The 27,280-nt window shown below is 36.7% G+C and overlaps 1 protein-coding gene across 2 annotated transcripts in view; it reads right to left on the bottom strand.

The window, feature by feature from the left end:
- FAM13B (family with sequence similarity 13 member B) overlaps positions 1 to 27,280 on the bottom strand; it is a 72,410-nt gene that overhangs the window by 36,897 nt on the left and 8,233 nt on the right. The window contains exons 2-10 of one of the 2 annotated variants that reach the window (XM_083351732.1): positions 23,082 to 23,248; positions 20,990 to 21,178; positions 19,221 to 19,433; positions 16,865 to 17,039; positions 16,130 to 16,271; positions 14,782 to 14,951; positions 8,474 to 8,515; positions 6,713 to 6,859; positions 5,253 to 5,379 (exon numbers count right to left, since the gene is read on the bottom strand). In XM_083351732.1, the coding sequence (XP_083207858.1) occupies positions 5,253 to 5,379; positions 6,713 to 6,859; positions 8,474 to 8,515; positions 14,782 to 14,951; positions 16,130 to 16,271; positions 16,865 to 17,039; positions 19,221 to 19,433; positions 20,990 to 21,146 (1,173 nt within the window). In that variant the 5' untranslated portion in view covers positions 21,147 to 21,178; positions 23,082 to 23,248. The remainder of the gene's footprint in view (positions 1 to 5,252; positions 5,380 to 6,712; positions 6,860 to 8,473; positions 8,516 to 14,781; positions 14,952 to 16,129; positions 16,272 to 16,864; positions 17,040 to 19,220; positions 19,434 to 20,989; positions 21,179 to 23,081; positions 23,249 to 27,280) is intronic. The other variant, XM_083351733.1, reaches the window with a different exon arrangement.

Genomic DNA, 27,280 nt, shown 5'->3' with positions numbered 1-27,280 from the left:
CTGTTGGAGGTCGAGCTGATCCGAACCCGACCGGTTGCGGTTAAGAACCTATATTAGGTCTTATCTCGCAGCGATGAGGGTGGCGAAGTGTAATTACTTCTCTACCCTCATTGCGTCCGCAGATAATCGCCCGGCCGCCCTGTTTAGGGTGACTCGCTCACTTCTTAATCAGGAGGTGAGGGAGGATCCCTTGCAGGGTCGTGCCGAGGAATTTAGTCAACATCTGTCGGATAAAATCGCTCGGATTCGGACCGGTTTGGACTCCAGCTGGGCAGAGTCAGGCGATCAGGACACGGACGGTCTTGTCAATGTTATCTGGGAAGAGTTTGATTCTGTGACCCCTGATGAAGTGGACAGGATTATGGGGAGGCTGAGCTCCTCCACATGTTTGTTGGATCCGTGCCCTTCCTGGCTGGTTTATGCAGCTAGGGAGAGGACACGAGGCTGGCTCCAGGCGGTTATATCTGCTTCTTTGAGTGAGGGTTATTTCCCCACCGTCTTGAAGGAGGCGGTGGTGAGACCTCTCCTCAAGAAGCCTGCCTTGGACCCAGCTGTATTGAACAACTTTCGTCCAGTCTCCAACCTTCGCTTTCTTGCGAAGGTTGTTGAGAGTGTGGTGGCGCATCAGCTCCCTCTGGTCCTGGATGAAGCGGATTATCTGGACCCCTACCAATCGGGTTTCAGGCCCGGGTACAGCACGGAGACGGCATTGGTCGCTCTGGTGAATGATCTCTGGAGGGCTCGGGACAGGGGATATTCCTCTGTCCTAGTCCTATTAGACCTCTCGGCGGCTTTCGATACCATCGACCATGGTATCTTGCTGCAGCGTCTCAGGGGATTGGGAGTGGGAGGCACAGTTCTTCAGTGGTTCTCCTATCTCCTGGGACGCTCGCAGTCGGTGTTGGCAGGGGGGCAGAGATCGGCCCCTAGGTCTCTTGTTTGTGGAGTTCCTCAGGGGTCGGTTCTCTCGCCTCTCCTGTTCAACATCTACATGAAACCGCTGGGTGAGATCATTCGTGGTTTTGGAGTTGGGTATCATCAATATGCCGATGATACCCAACTTTTCTTTTCGACCCCAAACCACCCCAGTGATGCCCTCGCTGTGATGTCCCGTTGCCTGGAGGCGGTTCGGGTCTGGATGGGGAGGAACAGACTTCAGCTCAACCCTGACAAGACTGAGTGGCTGTGCATTCCGGCGTCCCGGGACATTCAAAATGTTCCATCTCTTTCTATGGGGGGTGAGCTCTTACCCCCCGTGGATAGGGCTCGCAACTTGGGAGTCCTCCTAGATTCACGGCTTACCCTAGAAGATCATGTAGTGGCCGTGACTAGGGGGGCTTTTGCCCAGGTTCGCCTGGTGCGCCAGTTGCGGCCCTATCTGGACCGGGATGCCCTGTGCACGGTCACTCATGCGCTCGTGACCTCTCGCCTTGACTACTGTAATGCTCTCTACATGGGGCTTCCCTTGAAGACCACTCGGAGGCTCCAACTGGTACAGAATGCGGCCGCGAGAGTTGTCTTGGGAGTTTCCTGGTACTCCCATGTTACACCTTTGCTCCGCGAGCTGCATTGGTTACCAGTTGTCTTCCGGGTGAAGTTCAAGGTGTTGGTTATGATCTTTAAGTCCCTACATGGCATGGGTCCGGGGTACCTCGGGGACCACCTGCTGCCGGCTTCAACTCCCCTCCGCCCTGTGCGTTCCCACAGAGAGGGCCTCCTCAGGGTGCCTCCGGTCAGGGAATGCCGACTGGCGGCCCCCAGGGGGAGAGCCTTCTCTGTGGGTGCCCCGGCTTTGTGGAACCAACTGCCGGTGGAGCTCCGGACGGCATCGGACCTCCGAACTTTCCGTCGTGGTCTGAAGACCCATTTGTTTGAATTGGCCGGTCTGGCCTGATGGGGGAGCTGGGTTTTAAATTCTCATTTTAGATTGTATTATTGTTTTTAATTGGGCACTGATTTAATCTTTGTTTTAACTTTTGTATAGTATTGTATTCTTATTTATATGCCCTGTGAACCGCCCTGAGTCCCCAGGGAGAAGGGCGGTATATAAATTAAATAAAACGTAAACGTAAACGTACTGGAAGAGCAAAACAGTCGAACGTTCTCCACAATGTCTTGTTTCTGGAAATTATAAATTTTGCATATCCCTAATATTTTTTCTATTTCTATGGCTTGTATCAGAAGCCATTTACTGTTATTATAAATATATGCATTAAATTTATTGGCTGTTTTGATTTGAAAAATTTAAAATGGCTCTGTAACAGTGACTAAAATAACAGCGTGGTCTTATTTACATTCATTAAAATGGGAGGAAGGGCAAAACTATCGTATATCACAACTGAAAGTTATATACATACTAATATTTGCATTTTCCAGAGAAATTCCTTGAAAGAGTACATATAGGATTCCTAATGCAATCACTTTAATATTTATAATATTCATATAATGGTAACGCTAACATAATGTAAATTTTAGTAAAAGAAGTTAACAAATGGCTCTAATATAAATATAAAGATAAATAATTCAGCTATGCTTTGCTAGGATAGTATGGTAATAGAAAATCCCCTGCAAAACATGCTAATTTAAATGAGGAGTACTACATAAATTAATTTCCTACAAACCTATTACCTTCCTTTAGAAGAAAGTGATAAATTAACCATAAGCTATTATTATTTCCCTTTTTTAATTCTGAATTTCTCTTATAAGACCTTTACAATAAAAACTCCTTTTTATGACCCTTAATCCCTTAACTCGGGGTAGAGTCAAGGCGACTGGATGGAACTGAGCATTTACTGGCTGGATGCCTTTCCTGACACCATGCACAGCAGATTTTTTTTTCTTTGCACCCCAGGAGAGAAACATCTGCCGCTACCTAGAATTAAACTCTCAACCTTCCGAGTGGGAGGTGGGTGTCTTCATCACTAGGCCACCACGCCACTCAAAACAGTGTCTTTGCTCATTTTTGCTTTACCTTACATTCTAAAAAAAATAAGGTATTTTGCAATATTCTTGGGAATGTAGCTCTTGAAATAGCATGTCACACAGGACAGGGCAAAAATCATGTTTTGCAGAAGCATAAATTCTGTCAGGAAAAAAAGACCTACGCTAGCAGGAACAAAATTTTATTTTGCTTTTTATAACACTGCTTAAGATTCTCAGCAAGTATTCCCATTAAGTCTGAAATAAATAGATATAACGAAATACATATCTATAAATATTTTCAAACATGATCTAAACTTTAGCCTTCATTTTGGAAGGTGGAGGAGGCAGTTCCAGACTGGTTAGCTGCTTTAAATTTCTAGGCCTTGGTAAAAGTGTTCCCTGTTGTCCTCCGTTTTTAGTCCTTTTATAAATAAACATTGTAGGGCTGTGAAATGCTTTCGATCAGATTCAAAGGAAAATAAGTGATTCAGAGCATACACAGGTGTACACACTGCAGCTGTCAGCAACACTTTAATATAAATATGTCTTTTCCAAAGTTATGGAAAGCAGCTACTCACTCTCAGAAAAAGACATAGCTGCTTTGTATTGCTGAGAAATGTCATCAAGTTTCCCAGCTCCAAAGCATATGCTACTACTGTAAGTGAAATTGCAATGATTATCTGGAACTCACAAGTATGCACAGGATATAGTGAGCAGACACAAAATGGGGCATATCCTGATATTCCTGTGGGGAGGGGGAGGGAGCAGGAGCTGACAAAATGTGGGACAGTAACACTTTGGAACTAAATTGTATGGGAATAACATTACAGCTTTCTAGCAATTAGTCTTTTTTCCTCTATAACGTAATTTTTGGCTGCTATATAATGAGAACCCAGATTGTTGGGTGCCATATGCTGACTCTGTAAACCGCTTAGAGAGGGCTGTAAAGCACTGTGAAATGGTATGTAAGTCTAAGTGCTATTGCTATAACTACTCAATGTCCCAGTGGCAAGTAAGCCCTAACATAGGTCTCTGCAGAGAAAAGAAGAAGATTCTCTGGTAGAATCCTAAATTGTCCTGAAATGATCTGATACAACTCCCTGCTAACCCATCATGTTGCCTGGATTATCTTGAAAATAGCTTTTATTTTCAATCCAACTAACTTCTTACAGGAACAAATGTCTCAAATTTATATGTGTTCCTTGATGGATATTACACTTGGCTTCTTGCTGGAGTAGAAGGCAGGGAGAATAATGGCAAAGTAAATTTTTAATTTGAATTAATTATGAGAATGCTTTAGTTAAGAGATTAAAAATAACAGATGATGGAAAAAGTCATGGAGAGTACAGTCTCCTGTGTCAAAAAGGAAAGGAAACTTGAAAGGGTGTAAAGCTTGCTAGCATATGGATGGCTTTAGGAGCAAGATGTAGTATTTGCTGGACATGTTTAATGTCCAGAAATATGGCACAAGATTCATATTCTGTATGGAGAAAAAGCAATGTTCCTATCTATTGTTACATGAAAATGGCAGAACTGTGCTTACAGGAGTTCCAAATGAGTGTCTAAAAACAAAGGTCTTATAGTTTGGACTACCAAATTCAGCCTTTTCAAACTGAATTTACAGGTGTATGGAGCATCTGCCAGCTCGAGTTCAGTTTCTAGAGAGGAGACAAACTCTGGTCCTGTGGCTTGCATGACCTGCCTAGCAGACTGGATTACATTTACATACCCCACCCAGAGGTACAAAGAAGAATTATGATGGTCTATGACCATAAAAAATACTTCATTTACAAGAAAGAACACATAGTCTGGAGACTCTCTTATATCAACAAAGAATGGAAAGTGATATTTTATTTTATTTTATTTTATTTTATTTTAACTCCATTTATATCCCGCCCTTCTCCGAAGACTCAGGGCGGCTTACAAGCTTAGCAGTAGCCTTCATTCTATGTATATGCCTGCTTATTAGGGCTTTCACACACACCCCAAGCGGCATTATTACAAAGTCAGCTTATTGCCCCCAACAATCTGGGTCCTCATTTTACCTACCTCGGAAGGATGGAAGGCTGAGTCAACCTTGAGCCTGGTGGGATGCGAACCTGCACTGATTGCAGGCAGCTGGTGTTACTTAAGGAGGCATTAGCCCACTGCTCCACCAAGGCTCTTATTGTTATTTTAGCTAGTTTACAGCAGGATAACAATATATTTACAAAACAAATGCTAATAGTATTCCTTCTTGTTATATTTCAGATTGCACTAAAATATTTTCAGACTACAGTTACAGGAAACAAAACTCAAAATGCATGAAGCATATTGTATGCTACTCTTACCTGATAATTTTCTTTATCCTCAGACACAGGTTGTACAATTTCACTGTCTAATTTAGTGCAATTCACTCTTTCAGAGCAGTCTCCAAGATTCTCATAATCTTTAGTAATATTCTTTTCAGTATCATCCCTAACAAAAGGAACAAGATGCTAAATAATGAATTTTACCTGCATAAAGCTATCTGGTTATGGGTATAGGTTAAGGACTTTAGGCATTAACTATTTTGGTGATAATATTCTGGATTAATGAAATCAGAATATGCTAATAAAAGTCTGTACAACTGCATTCAGAAAAGAAAAGAAAAATAAAATTCCTAATATCCATTTATTATTTAATAAGATGCTCATAAATGTTATGGCACAAAAATACATATAACATTCTACTTTTGGGGAAAACTTAATACTCTTCCTACCATATCCAGCAATAGGCTGTAGATACTGCAATAATCCCTAGAATGATATTCCCCAAAGCAAGGAGTTTAAACTAGTGATGTGTGTTGCAGTTGGCTCATACAACTTGATCACCCTGAAACCATTCTGAAACACCCAACCTCTACGAAGCAGAAGACACTACTTATTCAAACACATTACTTGAAGAATTGCTTCAGAAGAAGTGGAAGGAAATAAAATTTCCCCTAGTGTCACTAAAACAAAGAATGGACATCTAAAGGCACTAAAGATGCTGCAGGGATCTTTGTGCTACAGCTAGTCTTCTACTTATGATCACTTATTCAGCAACTTGTCAAAATTGCAATTCTAAAATAATGGACTTATGACCCATGCCCAAAGTTATCACCATTGCAGAATTTCCACAGCTACATGACAAAAATTCAGGCATTTGGCAGCTTGCCTACACCTACAATCATACGGGCACTTCAACTCTCCCCTACATCACTCCCCATTTGTTTATTTATATTTCATATTTCTTAATAGCCCATCTCCTTTTGGCAGGCCTGTACCCTGCCTTGCAGGGCGGCAAGCAGTCCTGCAACGACATGGATCTGCAGCTGCTTGCCGCCACCACCCGATAAACCTCAGCAAGAAGCAGCAAGCATTTTATTTGCAGTTGGCTAACATCACGAAATATACTGTCAGCAACAACAATCTACAAATTATAATCCTTATTTAATTAGAATGTCCTGCAGGTAAATCATGACCTGCCACAGTCTTACAGGAAATTGACTTGAAGAAAAATGCAACAGAGCATGAATAAATTATTAGGACACTATGAACTCTCTTAAGAAATATATTAAGGATAATGGAAATGCTATCAAATATCCTCCTCCTCATCGCTGTCATCATCTTAATTCATTATCCATACTAATATCATCACATAGTGCCCAAACACTACAAACAATAAAATTTCATGTAACTATTTATTTTTTTATTTAAAAAAATCATTTTTATTTTAAAATATTAATTGATTTTTGTAATCAAATAAGCAATATAAAATAAATTCTTACCGGCTGTTAGATCCTTTTTCATCTTCCTCAATATCTCCTTCCTGACATACCACTTGGTGCTGTAAATTCTTGAGATCTTGATCTATGCTGCTCTGCAGATCAAAGAGATGTTGTTCTACAGCTGCTCTAATTGTTCTTTCCAAGATGCTTGAAATAAAACAATGATATGTATTAATAATCTATTTTCTTATATGTAAATCATGTTGCTCAACTTTGTTCGTAGCAAGCAGAGGGATATTCAACTGAAAAGAAAGCAATTTATTCATTTACTTTTACTATCAAATAGACTCAGAGAATGTGGTTACGTTACAAAATAAAATCTTTCTCAAAGTTTTTAATTAAATTGACTGCCGCCACTGTATAATTCAAATAACAGAAAAAACAGAAAGAAAAGCTAGTTACAGACTACAGAAAGAAAAGAACACTACAATCAAAACAAATTTCTTACACACTGAGGATTAAAGTAAATTCATTTACAATTCCAATTGAAAGCATGAAAATTTTAAAAATTAAGTGCAAGATCCATCCATTCCCATATTCAGCATATTTTTCTATCGATGTTCAATTTTAAAAATTGGAGGAAAAAAATTACTGGAGCTGACCCTTAGATCAAGCAAGCTGAAACAAGTGTGTATACTCTATAGTCTGCTACCCCTAGATGTCTATTGCTCCTGCATTCTACCTGGATTAAGTTTTCACTTAAGGATGCACTTCTATCATATAACTATTGTTTCAGGCTTTCCTAAAGAACAATTTTTTTTTAATTTCTTAGTGGAGCTTTTAATTGTAGATTAGTGCCTATTTACTGCTTTATTTATATTTGGTTCCCTATATCAGAAATCTCATTTTATTAACTGAAATACTTATCTCAATACAGATATGAAAATGATCATTATCCATAAAGCATTAATAATCATTAGTTATATTGCTGTGATATCATGAAATTTTCTGACGCTCACAGTTCAATATGATACAATGTGAAATCTTGTACTAAGTTTAGAAATGGAGGTAGACTCAGGGCAATTAGAAAGAATAGCAACCTGTCTGAGAATTGGTGGTTTAAATGGTGAATTGTACAATATAAAGGTATCATTTAAAGAGAAAGTAAAGATACAGAAAAAACAAATGTCAAAAGAAGAAAATTTAGGGTCAAAACAAGTCATGTGCTTTTAGACCAATAAGAAATGTGGGTATATGGAAGATTAGGAAAAGAAAAATGGGGGTTAAAATTAACAGATATTTTAAATGGTCATTCAATATGAATTCCAAGTTTTTATCTGTACTAATGTCATCCAGTATTTATTCATTCAAAGCTCAACAGTTCCGTAACAATAGAGGTAGTCCTTGACTTACAACCACAATTGAGCCCAAAATTTCCGTTGCTAAGCAAGACAATTGTTGAGCCATTTTACAACCTTTCTTGCTACAACTGTTAAGTGAATCACTGTAGTTGTTAAGTAGTAACCAGGCTGTTAAGTGAATCTGGCTTCCCCATGGATTTTGCTTGTCAGAAAATAGCAAAAGGTGATCACTTGCTCCTAAGACACTGCAACCATTATAAATACATGCCAGCTGCCAAGCGTCCAAATTTTATTCATGTGACCATGGGGATGCTGCAACGGTCGTTAAGTGTGAAAAATGGTCATGCCACTTTTTTCAGTGCCGCTGTAACTTCGAACGGTCACTAAACAAATAGTTGTAAGTTGAGGAGTACAGTGCAATCATGAATATTTTCTATGCCTATGGGGAATTTATACTTACTCTGCAGAAGCTGGCAAGATACTTAAGGAGGAGAGATGAGCACTGCAATGAAAATGATATACGGAAACATTCAGGTTTCAGTTCAGTTGACTTGAGTATATTGTAATGATTTTCAGTAAGAAATGTAGTACATATCAATAACAGGTTACAATCACTAATAAAAGCTTTAAACTCAGACATAATTCTAGTTGACCAGGTTATGAGTTGCCTTTGCCATTCTTTTAAGATTTTGTTATTCAGCATACTTAAAATACAGTCTTTTAATGTAACTTCTGCAAGCAAAACAATACAGCAAAATAATATGAACTGCTAATGGAACATACCCAGGTATTGACCTCAACAATAACTACTGTTAGTAACCTGTTATTTAATAATGCTAGGAAAGCCAAGCAAAGTATTTCAAATAGGTGCTCCGCAAAGTGTGTTAACATTAATACAGCACCTCTCTTTGACATGTTAACGCAGCCACATCCTTTGCAAGCTGCTTTAAAAGGTATCCTTGGTTGCCTATGTACAGAAACAGAGTGTTTTTATAAAGGAAACCTGGAGCCCTTATAAACAGAAGTACACCGACACCGACATCCCCTAAATTCTGCTGAAGATGTTATCTAGCCTGGTAACAAAACATTCAGAAACCAATCCACAAGCTCAGAGAACAAACCTTCACCCTCAAAACGAAAATATATGGCCTATCTTCTTACAAAGATTTTGAAGACAGCACAACGATCACCTTGCTGCTGTTTCTTGAAAAAATGAAGTATGAAAGGAAAAACTATACTCTTTCCTCCACATAAAAAGGGTTGTGTATTTTTCTACCTTCCCCTTCCATATATATGAAGAAATTCATCATGCTTTTTACAAGAGTTGAAAAACATTTTTAATTTCCTCCCAGGAAGACATGATATGAAAGAAGAGTGTGTTTTAATTAACGTAGCAAGAGCATTTATAGCAGCGCACCTGGATATAACATACGAGTGAGGCAAGAAGGCAGTTTTATTAATCCTTTAGATTAGCATCTGAACACTTCCACCGGTAAAATTGAGACTATTTAAAGGCAACAAAGCATTACCTCTTGGAAAAAAGAATATGCGCTTTTGTAATACATTCAAAATTTACCATAATCAAAATAAGTATCATTCTCATTAAATTCTACACTTTGTTGTACTTGAGTTTTCAAAATATTGTACAAATTGTATGGAATTTTAATGTAAGTTCTTCCAAAATAAGTCCAATTTTGTGTTTCTTTGTTCTAAAAAAATATGAAAGGACAGGGGTTTTAAAAAAACGAGTCAAGTATAGGTTTTGTCATTTAATGTTTTGTCATATTCTTTTCCTACAAAATCTTTATAACAAAGATTAACAAATCGTTAAAAATCCTGTGCATCTGTTCAGTATTGATCTAAGTAAACGTGATGTAAAATAATAAAAACGCCTAAGTCAGAAAGCAGTAGTGAACAGCATTGAGTCAAACATCCATAATTTGATGAAGTATCAGAGTAATTAAAGAGGGAAGAGTAGTCTCCAAAGAAGAAAGTTTAGTGACTTTGCAGGTCAGGAAGAAGTGGAGGTTCTGCATACAAGTTCAAATGATGAATGTCTCAAGAACTCAGCATGAATGGAAAATGTTTTGATTGGAAGCTCTAGTCAGTTTTAAATATTGAACCAAGGAGACCAATAATAGAGAAGGAACATTGTGTGGAGCATATTGATCAGTTTACTGAGATCCAACTACACACAAAAAAAATCTACGCTTATTTTGGGAAAAGTAGAACCAAAGGTTTTCCATTTCAGATGTTAAGTAATTATAGCAGCATCCACTTATAGTTTAAATATTTCCAGGACTTATCAACAAATTTTCTTCTGTATCAACCCCCCCCACAAAAAAACCCCTCTGTAAGATCTTAGCATACCCACAATCTCATACTGTCTCAAGTTAAAATACCAATTTCAAAGCTTAAAATACAATATTAAATTAGTTTTACAACTGCTTTGTTCGCTACAACAAAGGCCATCTTATTTTTGCTTATACAGAAAAATAGGTCCTCTATTTTTTTCCAAATCAACCTCTTTTTTTCTTTTACTAAACAACGGCTAATTTTGGAATGGAAAAACAAATACTTTTCATTTATTGTAACTTAATATGAACAAGCTCTTAAACTTGTGAAATGCAATGAAGTACTTAAGCAGCATTAACGGGAAGGGAGGGCTCTTTGGAAAAGACCTGGAGTTGGGAAAGACTGAAGGCAAAAGGAGGAGGGGACGGCAGAGGATAAGATGGTCAGGTAGCGTCATCAACAAAATGAACTTGAATCTGGACAAACTCCGGGAGACAGTGGAGGACAGGGCAGGAGGACGTGGTGTGCTATGACCTATGGGGTTGCAAAGAGTCAACTTGACTGAGCAACTGAATAATAACCAGCACTATATTAACACTATTATACTATATAAAGGTAAAGGTTCCCCCACACATGCGTGCTAGTCATTTCCAACTCTAGGGGCCGGTGCTCATCTCTGTTTCAAAGCCGAAGAGCCAGCGCTTGTCCGAGGACGTCTCCGTGGTCATGTGGCCGGCATGACTAGAGCCAAAGGCTCACGGAACGCTGTTACCTTCCCACCGTAGTGGTTCCTATTTTTCTACTTGCATTTTTATGTGCTTTCGAACTGCTAGGTTGGCAGAAGCTGGGACAAGTAACAGGCGCTCACTCTGTTACACGGCACTCCGGATTCGACCCGCCAAACTGCCGACGATCTGATTGACAAGCTCAGCGTCCTAACCCAGTGAGCCACCGCGTCATTATACTATATACAGAGGATCAAAAGAAAGTTTAACAAAATAAAATATTTAAACAAAATTTATTAAAGAAATGAAGGTGAATAATTTTTAAATAAACACTTGACTATTCAAAGTTTATGTAAGGTTCTTTAATCAGCAAGCATTTTATTAAATCATAGACTATACAGTATAATAGTTACATCTGACAAAGTCCCAAACTTTCTTCAATGCTCCCATGAAGACGGGGTGGAGGGGACCTAGTCAGTAAGCAAAACACTCAACATTGCCTCCCCTACCTCAGCTACCTTTAATGCAGTGAATATTCTCAAAAATCACTTCCAAGCCTGAAAAATCTTATTGCTTTTATAGTCTCTTTCATTAGTTTTACAGATTATAATATTTTAAGCAGCAGCATTATTTGACTGAATTCGTGACAAAGAATGACACAGCATGATACAGCATAACCATTTTAATATGTTGTCACAATCTGTCAAAATTCATAAGCATTATAATTTTAATAAACAATTAGGAATACATGAGGAGGTTTATTATCCTTAAATATCATAGATTATATGACTGTAGGGAAATAGCAGTTTATAGCAGAGCATATTTTCCAGAGCAAGTTATTTCAGTTTTAGCATACAACCCTTTTAAGTTAGCTTACCTATGTAGTAGAACTTTGAAAGCCATTTTCATTACTTTTCCTATTCCAAATGAACATTTCATATGAAAACACCTCATTGGAAAAAACTAAACACATCAGCAGTCTCTCTTGGCTATTCAGCTTGCTTAATTTAAGTAGTTCCGTCTAAGATAGCACTGAAGTACTACTGCACTATGTCCTGCAGTCTACATAGAAAAGACTGCAACATGAGGTCACTACTGACAGTAAGCTGCCCAATCAACATTTTACTTCTAACAGGCTTTTGATTTTACAACTCCTGGATACAAGATAGTGGATCATAAGGGCATCTGAACAGATTTGCAATCTTAAATCATCACAGAAAAATGTGAAATATATAAATTTCATTCTAATTTCACAATTATTCCATATCTTAGTTTATATAAGTCCTTAATGCAGCCAAAGAATGGGAGATTCAGCTCAAACTGCAATAAAACTGGTTTATCCAACTATGAAAGTAACTAATAATCATCAACAGATGATTATTATACAGTAAAAGTATCACAGAAGGCGTAGGCTTTCTATCTTTTGGTGTTATTCAATATTAGTTAACAAAATCAGACTCCTTTATCATGTGGTAAAAGAAACCAACACGTTTTGAACCAAGAAACATTTTAGAGGCAGTCTGTACATTGGTTTCCCCCCTCAATTTTATTTGTGGCCCTTTCTAAAAGCCTGCTTAATATGATAATTCATCTAATCCTGGTCCAACGCTGCTGTGAGGGTTATTTCTGCTAAGTTCATGCAGATACGGTAGCTCATGTTAGCCATTGCAATGAAAATAATCATCTTACAACCTGACTCTCTTGCCCCAAATTTAGTTCAGTAGCTCGTTAGCCTTCCTCAACCTACCGCCCTCCAGATGTTTTGAGTTTACAGCCTCTTTGGCAATACTCCCCTGGCAAAAATATATCACACATCTCAGTACTTGGGGAAATATTTACTAGTAAATATTGTTAGGACTGCAGGCATCCATTGCCAGCAGCCCCTTAGATATTGGAATATTGCTATCATGTCACCCCTAGACCTTATTTTCATTAAACTTGACATATCAAATTCCTGAAACCATTCTTCATGTTTTAGCCTACAGTCTCCTAATCGTTAGAGACAATTCCAGTTCTCTATAGTGTTAGTTATTATTGCAAGATATTAATTAATCCTGCAATTTATAAGATAGAACTATTCAATTTATGAAACCGAGCTGAAGACATTCATAGCATCAACATCTAAAAGTTAATACAAAGCTGGCACACAAATGTCAAATATTATCTAGACAATTTGTCTTCAGTACATAACATATTGGCAATGAAGTAACTATAAAAATATGGCTAGCTTTGTGTGGGCTTCCACTGTGCCCTCAGTTAAAAATTATATGCAATGAAAAGATTAAATCCTGAGTTAATCATTGTGTACGTGTATGACAAGAAAATGAATACTGTTTTTACGTATGCTTTTAATGTGGTCTCTCAAACTAACCCTTATGAAATAATCAGAAATAATTATTAAAAATAACTGGACATCACCCTATGTACTCCCTTTCCTCTTTTTACATGATATTGTAAAATTACACTGTGCTCCCCCTTCTAGAATATTCTCCCATCAGAGGTGAGATCTACCCTCACACTCCTGACCTTCTGAAAGAGTCTAAAAACTCTGTTAGGGGTCTGCTACATTGGGGGTGGCTGACAGGGTAGAGAAGGTTTTCATTATCATCTTGGTTCTTAACTTTTAATCTTTTTATTCTAATTTTAATTGTTTAGCACTTTTTAACTTATTATATTGTAAGCTGCCCGGAATCACTGTATTAGAGAGATGAGCAGCACAGACATTTAATATATAAAAAGAATAAATAAAAAGTATTATTTCCTATTTTTTTGGATCATAACAAATTAGTTGACTGCTATATTCAGGCTGCTATATTCAAAACATGCAGGCGGTAATAATACAAATGTTATTTGCCTACATTGCAGTCTTAAAAAAGATAATTTTAAATGGGGTTCTACTACTGATTTTTTTATTATTATTATTCAAAAGCCTTGTGTCCATTTCGGCAGGGCTTTTCAACCTTTTCACCCATTGTACCACTTTTAGGATATGGCAACATCCGAGTACCACCAGTCAACTAGCATGGTGTCAAAAACTTGATAAACAAAAAAAAAAGGAAAAAAGGGATGAAAGTACAAGTAGTCCTCGACTTACAACAGTTCACTTAGTGACAATGGCACTGAAAAAAGTGCCCCCCAAGCCACAGCCATGTCATGAGTCCAGAATTCAAAATGCAACTATTTTAAACTCTGTATTGCAGTATCAGAGAATCACTCATTGCATATAAGAGCCTTGGTGGAGCAGTGGGCTAATGCCTCCTTAAGTAACACCAGCTGCCTGCAATTAGTGCAGGTTCGCATCCCACCAGGCTCAAGGTTGACTCAGCCTTCCATCCTTCCGAGGTAGGTAAAGTGAGGACCCAGATTGTTGGGGGCAATTAAGCTGACTTTGTAATAATGCCGCTTGGGGTGTGTGTGAAAGCCCTAACAAGCAGGCATATACATAGAATGAAGGCTACTGCTAAGCTTGTAAGCCGCCCTGAGTCTTCAGAGAAGGGCAGGATATAAATGTAATAAAAATAAAATAAATAAAATAGATGAAGGAAACTCAGGTCTGAGAGCTTAGTGTCAATTTGACTACATTACTGTGTCTAAATCTGACTTCTGTGACAGAAAGGTTGGAAAGTTGTTTCCAAAATTTTGCATAACTAAAATCCTAAAATCCAGCACTAAAAAGAGAAGCACATATAGTATTGAAGCATACTAGTGTACTGCCTACTAATACCATCTTTAGTATCTTTGCTGATACCTTGTTGAGGCTGAAACACTACATGACTCCAGGATGCTCTCCATCATATCTTGAGGCTCTGTATCTTCCCTATATTTTGGATCCTCTGTGTTTTCTTCCTCTTCCTCTTCTTCTGGCAGTTCTTCAGACTGCTCAAGCTTTATATCATCTTCATCCAACAAATCATTTATCTTAAAAAAAGAAGTAACATCAAGACCTCATTTTCTCAGATAAAACAAGTTATTAAGATTCCACACACTGGAGGGAAAGAGTACGTTCATAAATAAAGTGGATCAAACTTTATTGATACCTATGCTTTGGATCTCAACTTAACAAAGAAAACATGTACCAATGAAGCCCTGGACTCGTAAGCCAGTGGTAATGCATATGATATATAGACAAGAAGAAGAAAAAACCAGAGACATCTATTCCTTGAAGAAAGCCACAAGATAAAAGATTTAATGTGGACCTTCTTCAAATAAAGTGGACATAATGTCAGGAAGAGTAGCAGTGTTCTCTAGCTTAATAATACTGAAATCTCTGCTCTTCTTATTTCTAAAAGCAATTCAATGAAATCTCACTCTAACACAGATGCAATAGACTAAACTGGTGTTCAAATTGCACCAACAGGTTTGTCGTCTATTTTCAAAGTCTGCTTGGACACACTGATTCTGTGCAAATGTATTTTTCTTGCTTCTTACTAGTTTTTGTGCTCATTTTCCCAGGAGACAGAGATGTTCAATAGTAACATTAAATGAATTGGTTTGCATAACTATTTTTCACACTGTACTTGCAAAGAAAGATATTTTACTTATTATATTTACTTATTATACTTATTAAATTTTTATGCCATCCATCTCCCCTATCAGGTGACTTAAATAAACTACATAGATATAACTGGAGCATGCTGTAATTATTACTGCCAGATGAATGAACTGAACAAAGCTCTTTTTGTTAAACCATGCTTTTGTCTTAAGTTTAAATATCAACAATTTAAATCATGGCACTGCACATTAATGGACATATTGTATTTGAACATGTACACTATGAGAAAATGCAACATACTTTTCCTCATGTTGCAAAGAGAAGACAGGTATGAAGAGTACAATGACAAGGCTAGACTTGTCCACATCTAATGAAACCATAGGTTAGCGTTAAGATTCCCCCATGAGAACTGGTTTTGTTTAGTAATTGATTAAAATAGGTAATAACTGCAGCTAGTTTAAGTATCTTCTCCATATGGTAAAAGAAAAGTTGGGAACATAAATGAAACCTAAACTAGAATTTATAAACACATTATACAGCAAAAGATGTCTATTTTTACATATTACAAATATTTTATCTATCCAAAAATGCATTAGTTTCTTACCTGCTCAGTTACTGAACTTAAATCATTGGATGAGAAATCTTCCTCTTCATTTTCAAAGAGTTCATCATAATTCTCTAGCAGTCCTGCCATTATTCTGCTAACAAGTTCTTGCTCTTTCAGATCCTCCACATCTGTGTAAATGCTTTAAGAATGTCCAAAACTAAATTCATGTTTTTTAACATTATTTTATCAAATGTTGTTACTATTTCCTACTCCAGGGTTACTAGAGTTAAAGGTTAAAATGTATATTTTAATACATACCATTTTCCTCCTAAAGCTAGACAACCTTCTAAGAGCATCATCTACAAGAAATTACCATTTTGGTTTGTCTAGCAAACAGAGCCACTGCTTGAGTTCATTTTTGCCTTTCTGAAATTAGGAGCAATGAGGTCTATTCATCATATTAATCAGAAAATTATTTACTATGTGTTCTAAGCATTTAATATAATTGTGGGATTACATTTGAAAGAGTAAGTAATAGGCAGATCCAATATTTATACAAAAATTGAGTTTTGTTAATTTAAAGTAATTTAGCAAAAGAAAAAAACTTATACTATTTTTAATAGAAAAGCTAGATTTAAGAGTCATATAATTTTACATGATAATATTTAATAGAATTTGCTAAATGGATAGAAATAAGGAAGGTAAAATAAGCTACTTAATAGATTACAGGAGAAATTTCTTAAATACACTTTTACTCTAAAGTTTCATTAGGGGAGGGGAACAATATCTTACTGAAAGACATCAGGACCAAAAACTGCAGCCAATGAAGTTGCAGACCAAATCTCTTCATGATGTGATGCTACATTAGCTAAAAATCTACACAGAAACTTTAATAAACTGTAATTCACAGGTGGAAGCTGTTGCAAGAGGAATCTTAATTTTCTTCCAAATTCATCTTCATTATAATCTGCAAAATGTGATAGATATTTTCAATAAATTTTAATGCACTATTCCACATTGGATAAATTTCAATTCAAATACCAGTATGAAGTTTCATGTAGAATTGTTCAATTCCATTTTAAATATGTTACTTTTAAGTAAAAAAAAGTTTTCAGTAATTGAACATTTTTCACCTCATTTTCTGCAAATTTTAGCAATCCTTTCCTATCATCTCTACTTTGTTGTATAGCTATTTGTTAGTTTTATGTTATCTTTATCTTTGTCAGATGGATTTAAATTATCTAAAGTAATAGATATGAAAACAAAATATATTTTAATATGCAATAAAAATTCCCGTTCTCTCCCTAGTATTGCAGTCATTTTATACCAGGAATTAACATCTGAAGCTGTTACTACTTCTACAGTATGTATAGAAGTATAGAAGACTTGCTGACAGAAAACCTGACTGTATTCTATACATTCATATTAAGCAAAACCAAAACACCAGGAGAACACACAGATACCAAGTTATTAAGTTATTCATTTCTTTTGGAAAATATGTATCACAAACATATCAGATTGGCTTTGAAAAAGGTATTATTAGACTGAAAACTAAACAAAACATTGGATAAAAACAACTATTATTTAAATATAGTACATGCGGCAATCAAGAGCTATATTCTGATTCTGTTTATTTATAATGGTTCAGTGAATTCATGCACATTGCTCAGCTGTTCAAGTTTAGCTCTTTATTAGACCCTTGTTATGCAGGTCTGTGTCAACCTTTTTGAGAAGCTGCTTTAATGCCTTCCCAGTTATCTGAACACACAAGTATATGCCCAGAAAAGGTATGTCAGAATCGTTGCTGAAACAAATACTCAGAGGACCTAGAAAGAGGCCTGAAATGAGTGCCTCAAACCTTTAACATATAGTTGCCCTTGACATTTCTGAACAGCAGGTTCACAAGGGCACGTTGCTTGCCTTGCCAACCTATATCTAGCTATGTACCAAGATATGACAGTCACCTCTAAATCTATTTTATCAATATTAAGAAAAATGTAGTTTGACTGCCAAACACTCAATAGAAGAAACTGAAGTATATAGGTCAGTGGTGGCGAACCAAAGTGGCACGCAGAGCCCTCTCTGTGGGAACGCACACCATTGCCCCAGTCCTAGGACTTCAGCTGGGTATCATAAAACCTGTTCGCTTTTTAAAAAAAAAGGTCAATCAATCAATTTCAACTTCTCGCAGGAAAAAAAAGATCTCGCAAAGTTGGGATTGATTAATTGAATTTTTTAGTCGCACCCAGTCTGCCGTTACCACAGCAGCCACCCCACCCAATGGGCCACGCCCACCCGACACCCAACGATACATAAGAGGGTTTTGAGTTGCAGTTTGGGCACTTGGTCTCTAAAAGGTTCGCCATCACTGATATAGGTGCATACATTCAGAATATTTTTCTATTAAATAGAGAAAAGAATTTAAGAATGTTTCTGATGCTTAAATAAAGAAATATGAAGTATCAACTGAAGCTATCTTTCAAAACGTTTTCAAAATATCTAAACTTTCAAAATATCTAAATTTATTTGTGGTTCCATTTGTTCAAATGTTCATGTAATTTAGATATAGTTAAACCGCAAGAAATAAAATGCAAGGATATTTTGACACACATGGACTTCACTCAGTCCATCCAACACATATTCTTGGAAAGGTCAACCGCCCAGCTTTTATATTAGATTGTTTTCAAATTTCTGAGAAGGGATCATATAAAAATAGGTATGTCAGCATTTATTAAGAAAATTTCATTTTTTTAGTTTTTTCAGATATAAAGATAGGGCCAAAACCTATCTCTATATATCAAATGGATATAAAATTAACAGATCTTCAAACCAAATAAATCATCAGTAACATAGTGTGGATTTATGTGTGTGAAGAGGTGCATAGGTATTACAATGTGACCCTAATAAATGTTCTATTTACATAAAGAATTATTAAACAGGCCTAAAAGTGGGAAAAGTGTATATTAGTAGACTAGTGCTATTTCCACTACATATAGCTTCTATTTTATCAATATAAAACCAAGGTTCCCAGTGATCTGGATACACATTTGGAATGTTACAGAGGGAAACAATTTCAGGCATTTTAAATTTCCAAATAACTATTTCTAAACAGTTTTTTCCCCCACATATATTGAAGTCATTCCAATACCTTGAGGCAGTTGTATCAAATGCATATGAAGAGTGCCAGGAATAACTGGTTCTGGAAGTTCTTGAAGAAAATATCTAAGAAGACTAATAGCAGAAGGTACATCTGCTTCTTTAACCAGGTCGACGTCTTCTCCATTATCATATCTTTGCCGAAGCCACTCCACTGTTTCTGCATTTCCGTTGACTTGAAAAAGTCCTTCTTGCTCTAGACCTCCTTCAAATAGAATGAAAAAACAATATTCCCTTTTAAAATGAAAATATATTCATTTCTTACCAATGAATGTCACAAAAACAGGCAAAAAAGATGACCCTAGCCAATCCTGCCACGTAAAGAAACATTTACAAACATCAACAAAAATATTGGAGCAGTGTGCAAAACATTTATCGTTTAACAGTGAAACCCATAAAACTTCCCATTTCAAGTGTGAACTACTCTTTTGAATGGAAAATAGGCTGAAAACTGTTTAAAGGTTGTGAAATGGAACATTACATGCTCAAAAGAGCTTGTTTCTTGCTTGAAGTACAGTTAGCTCTAGACTTAAGACTGTAATTGAGGCAAGAATCATGGTTGCAAGATATGGCAGTCATTAAGTGTGTCATTGCATGACTGTGTCTAATTTTATGACTTCTGTGGCAGTCAAACAAATGGCACAGTTGTTAAGTGGATAGTGGGGTCATTAAGTAAACACCAAAGTTGTTAAATAAGTGTGTTTTTCCCAATGGGCATTTTTTTTGCTGGAAACATGAAGTAAATGCTAGAAACTGGCAAAAAAAAGCCCAAAATTGCAGTTGAGAGACCATGAGACACTGCAAAATGGATGTAAATGTGAGGCGGTTGCCAGACTGTGTGTTTATGTGGGTGCGGTCATCGGAAGTTCAAAACCAGGTTATAAGTGGTTCTGGGAGGTCTATTATAACTTCCAGCAGTCACTAAGAAATCAGTCATTAAGTGAGGACTACCTGAACTGTTAAAATGTCAACTAACATTTGTTTTGTGCTCAAAATAGGATGCGCTTAGGGCATTTATTGAAGTTTCAACTTAAAATAGTTCTCAAACATTTTACACACACGTAAAAATAAAATGTTCTAGTAGTTTCTCCCATGAGATTTTATTTGTGTACTGGAACTTTCTCTTGTTCTTTCCTCCAAATTCTCTCCACAACGTCCTCAACCCACAACAGCAGATTTAGTGAGTATAAAGAAATGGAAGAATTTGTCCCATTATATATAATCCTCAATTTACAACCATTCATTTAACAATCTTTTGAAATTATGTCAGAAAAAAATGACTTATAACCTCTGCACTCACAATTATGACCATTGCACCTCCACTCCAGTCATGTGATCACAATTCAGGCACTTAGTAACCAGCTCAGAATTATGATCAATTACAATGTTCTGTGGTCATGTGATCACAATTTCTATTTTTTCCCCTAATTTCCAGCAAAGCAACACCTATTGGGAAACCAATTCACTTAATAACTGTAGTGATTCACTTAAAAACTGTCATAAAATCAGTTCCAACTTGAGTTATGACCACAACAACTTAAGGTGGAAATTCCATTCCCAATTATGGTTGCAAGCCAAGGACTACCTGTACAGATGTTTCTTAGATTATAGGAGTGGTACAGAGGACAGTTAGGATGACATTCACTGTTATAAAGCCTAGTAGAGAACTGCATTCATAACTTCCCAAGAAGAATACATGAAAAGTATCTATATTTCCAAGTTTTTAATTTTATCACTAAGGCACAGGACGAAAATACATACCATGTTCCTCAATATAGTCCACGACATGGCGGACTATGAATGGAACTTCACTGCCTGGTTGCCCTTCCTGCTGCAGTTCATCAAGTGGAATTCCAAATATTTTATTAGTAAGAACAGAGTTGCAATTACTCAAAGAAGGGGAGGAGCTCTTCCTCATATCTTTATGCAGCCCAATGTCAAAGTGTCTTTCTGAAAATAAATTATAGATTTCAGTGTAATGCACTGCTTCCCACAGAAATTTATTACCTGAAAAAGGATTAGAACTGTCTCTAGTAATAAACACCATCTCAAAGTGATGATTTCTTTAGATGCTGGCTGCCAGGCAAATTTACACTAGAAGCTAGGTAACCCAGAATTAATGCCAAAATTTGGCTAGCTGTTTTATTTCCTGGATAAGGCTTAACTTGCCTTCAGGTTAGTTTTTTTTTATTATTAAAAATTCTTGACAATTACAAATCAAAGTGGTAGAAGATTATTATAAGTAACTGCTTTCTTATGACTGTTCAAGCTTCTATCATGCTTTAGGATGAGATAAGACCAAGACTTACTCTGAATTTAGAATTTCGTCAAGAAGAATGTAGACGAACTGATAATAAAAGGATATTCACGTCAATGATTTTTATATGTGCAGTTATTAAAAAGATTAAAAGTAGATAAAAGAACTTTTGGTTTTGAACAATATAAGATTGAGTTTGAAATGAGATTGTATAGAAATGAGGAACGTTATTGATAAAATGTATAAACTTTTATTGAACTTCTTCTGAACAGAAGCAAAAAATATATGATAAAATGGGTTAAAAACTATGGTAATAATATACACATGCACAAAATGTGATTGAAAGGACTGAAATTTATACTACTGTTATAGTCCTAAAGATAATTTTTTATAAAGTGATCTATCACTGCTGCACTAGAAAAACAACCTAGAATAACTAACAATAAGAAATTTTATCATGCTTGGTGGACATGTAATAAAAGCTAGAAAATGTTGAACACAATTACAATTATACAGAAGATTCTAAAGATATACAGGTTTTGTTACAGTAAAAATTCTGCTTTTTTGCTACAAAATTATCCAAGACAACCAGCACATACAGTACTTAAAACAAAAATTAAATAAAAATCCAAATAAAATATATGAATACATTTCCAGGAATAGAGAGAAAACAAACAAAACACTTGGTGAAATAATAATGTCTGATAATTTGCCCACTCCCCCTCTAAAAAAAAATCAATGGGATCCCCAAGGGTCAATTTGAAGAAGACTACTCTCACTTTTTATCAGCCTGCTACTATCACAGGCCACACCACGTGAAAGATTTCCCCAAACTTTAGGAGAAACAACTCAGAGTAAAAGGGAGCTCCAATTATTCAACTCAGTTTGTCTTGTAATTTCAGGATCTAAATCAAATGTGTCTCTATTGTTCTAAACACTTAAAAGGTTGGAATGTAATTTTAAAATACAGCTGCCTAATATTCTGAAACAAACCACTTTTCACTAACTTTCAGCACATTATAAACTGATTGATTATATTTATAATTTTTATCACATACTGCTTAATAGATCTCAGGATGACCATATACAGCAGCTTCATTGCTACATGCAACCCACAAAATACTTCTTGTTGTCCTTTGAACTGTTTCCAAAAATTATTTAAAAATCAGAATGTACAATTCTGGGCATCAATTATCAACCAGTTTAGGTCTATGCCTTTTGAATAGTACAAAGGACTACTTTTTCCAAATTTCATCCTTTTACAAACATTTACTGGCATTTTAAAAAATAAGGAGGAAAACTGGATCTTCATAAGGATAATTTTGATAAATAAGTACCGGTAGTATCTTAAATACAAAAAAACTAAATTTGAATGTATATTCTAGCCAATATGGACTTTACAATATGAGAATTCTAGGGGGGGAAAGCTTTACATATGAAATTATGTGCAGACTACCCAGAGTTACAGATCACAGTGTATTTACCACACTATTGAAGAATGTTCTCCATTATGTTGCATTTTTATAAAGCAGAACCTTTGAAATCGATACAGCTTAAGAATATCTTAAGAAAATAATAATAGTTGAGAACACCTACCTCACAGCACTTAAACACCTATGTTCACAAAATACTTTCTCTGCCAGCTACCTTTACTGACTGAGCATTCTTTTGTCATTTATGGTTGCTTAAGGTTATGGCAGAAGATCAGCCTGTAGTTCCTCATTGAAGAAGGGCAGAACTTGATCAGTATCTCAGCTATTAATCTGCAAAATACACAAAAGCATTTGAGTACTTAATCCCTTAACAGTGTAGTCCTATATACATTACTGTACTCACAAATAAAACTAAATTCAGTAGCATGTAATACATTTCCCATTTGAAAAAAATTGAGCTACAAGCACCTCATTCCAAAATCAAACTCCTTGTTTGTAGTTTAGGGCATTTGTTTGGGACTTTACTAAGAGTTCCAGTGCTGTTTCAGTCATCCCAGAAATGTTTCAAACTTAAGAACTGAGGGCATTTCAAATTCAGAATTTTTCCAGGATGATCCACACAGCATCAGAACACTTCTTGTAAGATTATAGCAATATATTTGCCCTCAGAATTCAACGTTTCATGTTCAAAATCAACAAGTAGCAGAACATTTGCATTTCAATGTATGGTCCAAATGAAATTTAAAAATAGATCACTGTTTCATATTATTGTTTGATAATGTTAATTATGCAATCCCATGGCTCTCAAGGTGAATATTATATACAAGAAAAGACTGTACAACTCTACTTTCTCCTTAGAAAGTACGCATTGTTATAATTAGGATTAGTTATTGAACCAGAATGGAGTAACATTCTGTGTGATAATCTACCAAAATACAGAAACATTTTGTCATGAGTTAGAGGAATAAAAACAATTATCCATCAAGTGGGTATATATTACTTATTGTACCCAGTAATTGCAAAGCAAAATTTAATTTTCTAAAATATCTTTTTGTAATTTACCAAATACCCATTTGCATTTCTCTGTAGGAAGCTGCACTGGCCATTAAAGAGACATAGTAAATCACAATCTGGAAGAAAGTTTTCCCTCCATTTTTCACACAATAACACCTTTCACATGTAAGATGGCTTAATCCTGGTTTCACAAAACAAAAGGGCCACTCTGTAATGAATTAGTTAAAACATAGATATAGCTAGTCAATAAACATGGATAGCCCATTTCCTGAACTGAATTACTATACTCAATTATCTATGGTAAAAACTTTAGGGAAGCAAGTGAATTTACATCAGTATCCTATATTTATTCAGAGTACAAGTAGTCTTCAACTTACAACAGTTTGCTTAGTGACCATTCAAAGTTACACCACCACTGAAAAAAGTGACTTATGACTGGTTTTCACACTTACAACCATTGTAACATTCCCATGTCATGTGATTTACATTCGAATGTTTGACAGCTGACTCACATTTATAATGGCTGCCGCGTCCTGAGGTCACGTGATCCCCTTTTGCGACCTTTTGACAAGCAAGGTCAATGGGGAAACCAGATTCACTTAACAGCGATGTTACTAATTTAACAACTGCAGTGATTCACTTAATATGGCAAATGGGGCAAAACTCACTTAACAAATTTCTCAATTAGCAACATAAACTTTGGGCTCCATTGTGGTTGTAAGCTGAGGACTACCTGTAATCGTCGACTTACAACCATTCATTTATTGACAGTTTGAAGTTACAACAGTACAAGAGATTTCAGGGCATTTGCATTTTCAGCTGAATATCAGTACATCACAAGTTATAGATGTTTCTACCTCCAATTTTAAAACTCATCTACTTCCAATCCATACTCTCTCAATATATACTGAACATAGAGATTTAACAAATATGGGGACATCTATGCAGCTTGATTTCTTGTGAGCTGCTTTGTTCTATCATGTCCCACCATGTGGACTATAACTTCCTATCCTGTATATAAGTTTTGCGTGAGGAGAATAAGATGTTCTTGGATACCAATTTTCCCAAAGCACATTCCATACCTTGACATGACCTACCACAGTGGTGGCAAACCTATGGCACGTGTGCCAGAGGTGGCACTCAGAGCCCTCTCTGTTGGCATGCACGCCGCTGCCACCAGCAGCAGGTCCATCAGGCCGCCACCGCCACCCACAGCAGGAGCCCCGCGCAACACAAAAGAGGCAAAGTGGTCACTAGCAAGCTCGAGTAGAGGTGGTAGAACAGAGGTCACCAATCATTGTTGATTGGCAGACTGGAAGAAAAGGGAGGGGGAAGCATTTTACATGTGTGTGTGCACACACGGGGCCACGAGCATGTACGCGCTGCAAATGGGAAGGGCTAGTGCCTGCGTGACACTCACTAGTCCTGCCCCATTCTTGCGTGGTGCAGCGCCTTGTATCTGCACTCCGTGGCTCCGCAGCGGCTGCTTTTGCACCTTGCAGCAGTGGCCCATTTTTGCGTCCCGGTTTTTGCGTGCCAGAGACGGCACTAAGCGGAGCCTCCCTGCTCCCCCCGAGGGCACCACAATGATGATGCGCCCCTGGTACTTTGCAATAAATAAGTGGGTTTTGGGTTGCAGTTTGGGCACTCGGTCTCTAAAAGGTTCGCCATCACTAGCCTACCATATCATTACACATGGCCTTTGTACAATCAACAAATCATATTTAATTCTGACATTTTTTGGCCTCTTCGGTTATCCAGCATGCATCAGCAACTGTCAGCCCACACCATGAGTCAATCAAAATTATTTCTTTATTGTTGCAATGCCTATTTAAGAGAATCTCAACAGACTGGCTGAATTTTCTTGGGAATGGTCAAATAAGGCTTCAGGGACTATGGGGGAGTAAGGTCTGTCCCATTTTTTTGCTGTGATAGGACACTAGCTGGAGATTCCACATTCTAAAGCCAGCTTGAACATCTGGCATTTCCCTTTCTATACAGACCACTAATCTGCATTGAATGATCCTATTTGGCTAGCATGGGAAATTATTGTATTATATTGTATGATAATTTGCACACTTTGTTCATTTTCCTTTCTTCGATATTGGTATATAGATGAATCTCTTCTAATTTTATTGGCCAGTGTGTCTTCTCCAGATTTGCTGATTAAAATCTTTACTGATTCTTCTGTTCTACTTTCATTTGTTTGTACCCTGCCTATTTTTACAAATAACTCAAGATGAGGAACATGTCCAACACACCTTCCTCCTCCCCACAACCATCATCTCATGAGGTGGGTTGGGCTAAGAGAAAGTAACTGATGTTTTTGAAAATGTTGGTATAAGTTCAAATTATACTGCAGCAATTAGAATGAAGGCTATTGCTAAGCACATTGGTTTGTGCTTAAATTGTAAGCCGCCCTGAGTCTTCAGAGAAGGGCGGGATATAAATGGGATTATAATAATTATAATAATAATAATTAATTTGGAACTTGCAAATAAGCCGTCTGTGATCTGTCCCACAGTCAGCCAATGGCAACTTCTTCGCTGTTATAACTGAATTCTTCCATCTCCTTGTGCCAGTATTAAAGCAAATTATATTTCTGTGTACAGTACTCCATGAATGTCCATGAATACAGGCGTTGTTTGGTTGAAGACTACATTACAGTCCAACTAGTTTTCCTTCTTAGTATTTCCAACTTTTGATAATAAATTATGGAAAGCTAGTGAAAATAAAATTAGCTGCAACCACAGGCCCACCTTTAAGTTGTAATTAACATTTCTAATATGAGCCTCTTATTCATTTCTGAAAATACAAAGCAATTACCAAATGACAGCCAAGAAGTCCAACATTCCTTCCTTCCACTAATGTATTTCTAAATATTCATCCGTTACAAAATGGTCACAGGTTTTATAAGTTCATTTTAAAAGCTGTCCCTACAGTTCAGTTCTTACACATAAGAAACAACGTAGGAACAAAAAAAAATCATCAGCTTTACTCCAATGTTCACACTTATTGTACAGGTTGAAAAGATTCAAGTTATTTGTTTTAGATCAGTAAGAGCACTAGTATGATACTATGATTAAAATGTTGGACTACGGACCCAGAGACTCAGATTCAACTTCCAACTATGGTAGCTAGCTAGGGAATCACTCTCTGCCCAATCAACTTTACGAAATTATCATTATCGGGGGGGGGGGAGGAAGGAATACTAGACTGTGTATCAAACTCCTGAAGGAAAGGATATATAAATTTAAGAAATAAAAAAGTAAGAAGCAAATGATAAATAAGTTGATTGTACATTTATGGAGATTCTCAGTCATCCAGGTCATAGTTATCCCAAAGGTG

Source organism: Vipera ursinii (genome assembly GCF_947247035.1).
Source record: "Vipera ursinii genome assembly, chromosome: 2".
NCBI lineage: Eukaryota > Metazoa > Chordata > Lepidosauria > Squamata > Viperidae > Vipera > Vipera ursinii.
The sequence above is the reverse complement of the archived record's forward strand: the minus strand, read 5'-3'. Positions and strand labels throughout refer to the sequence as shown.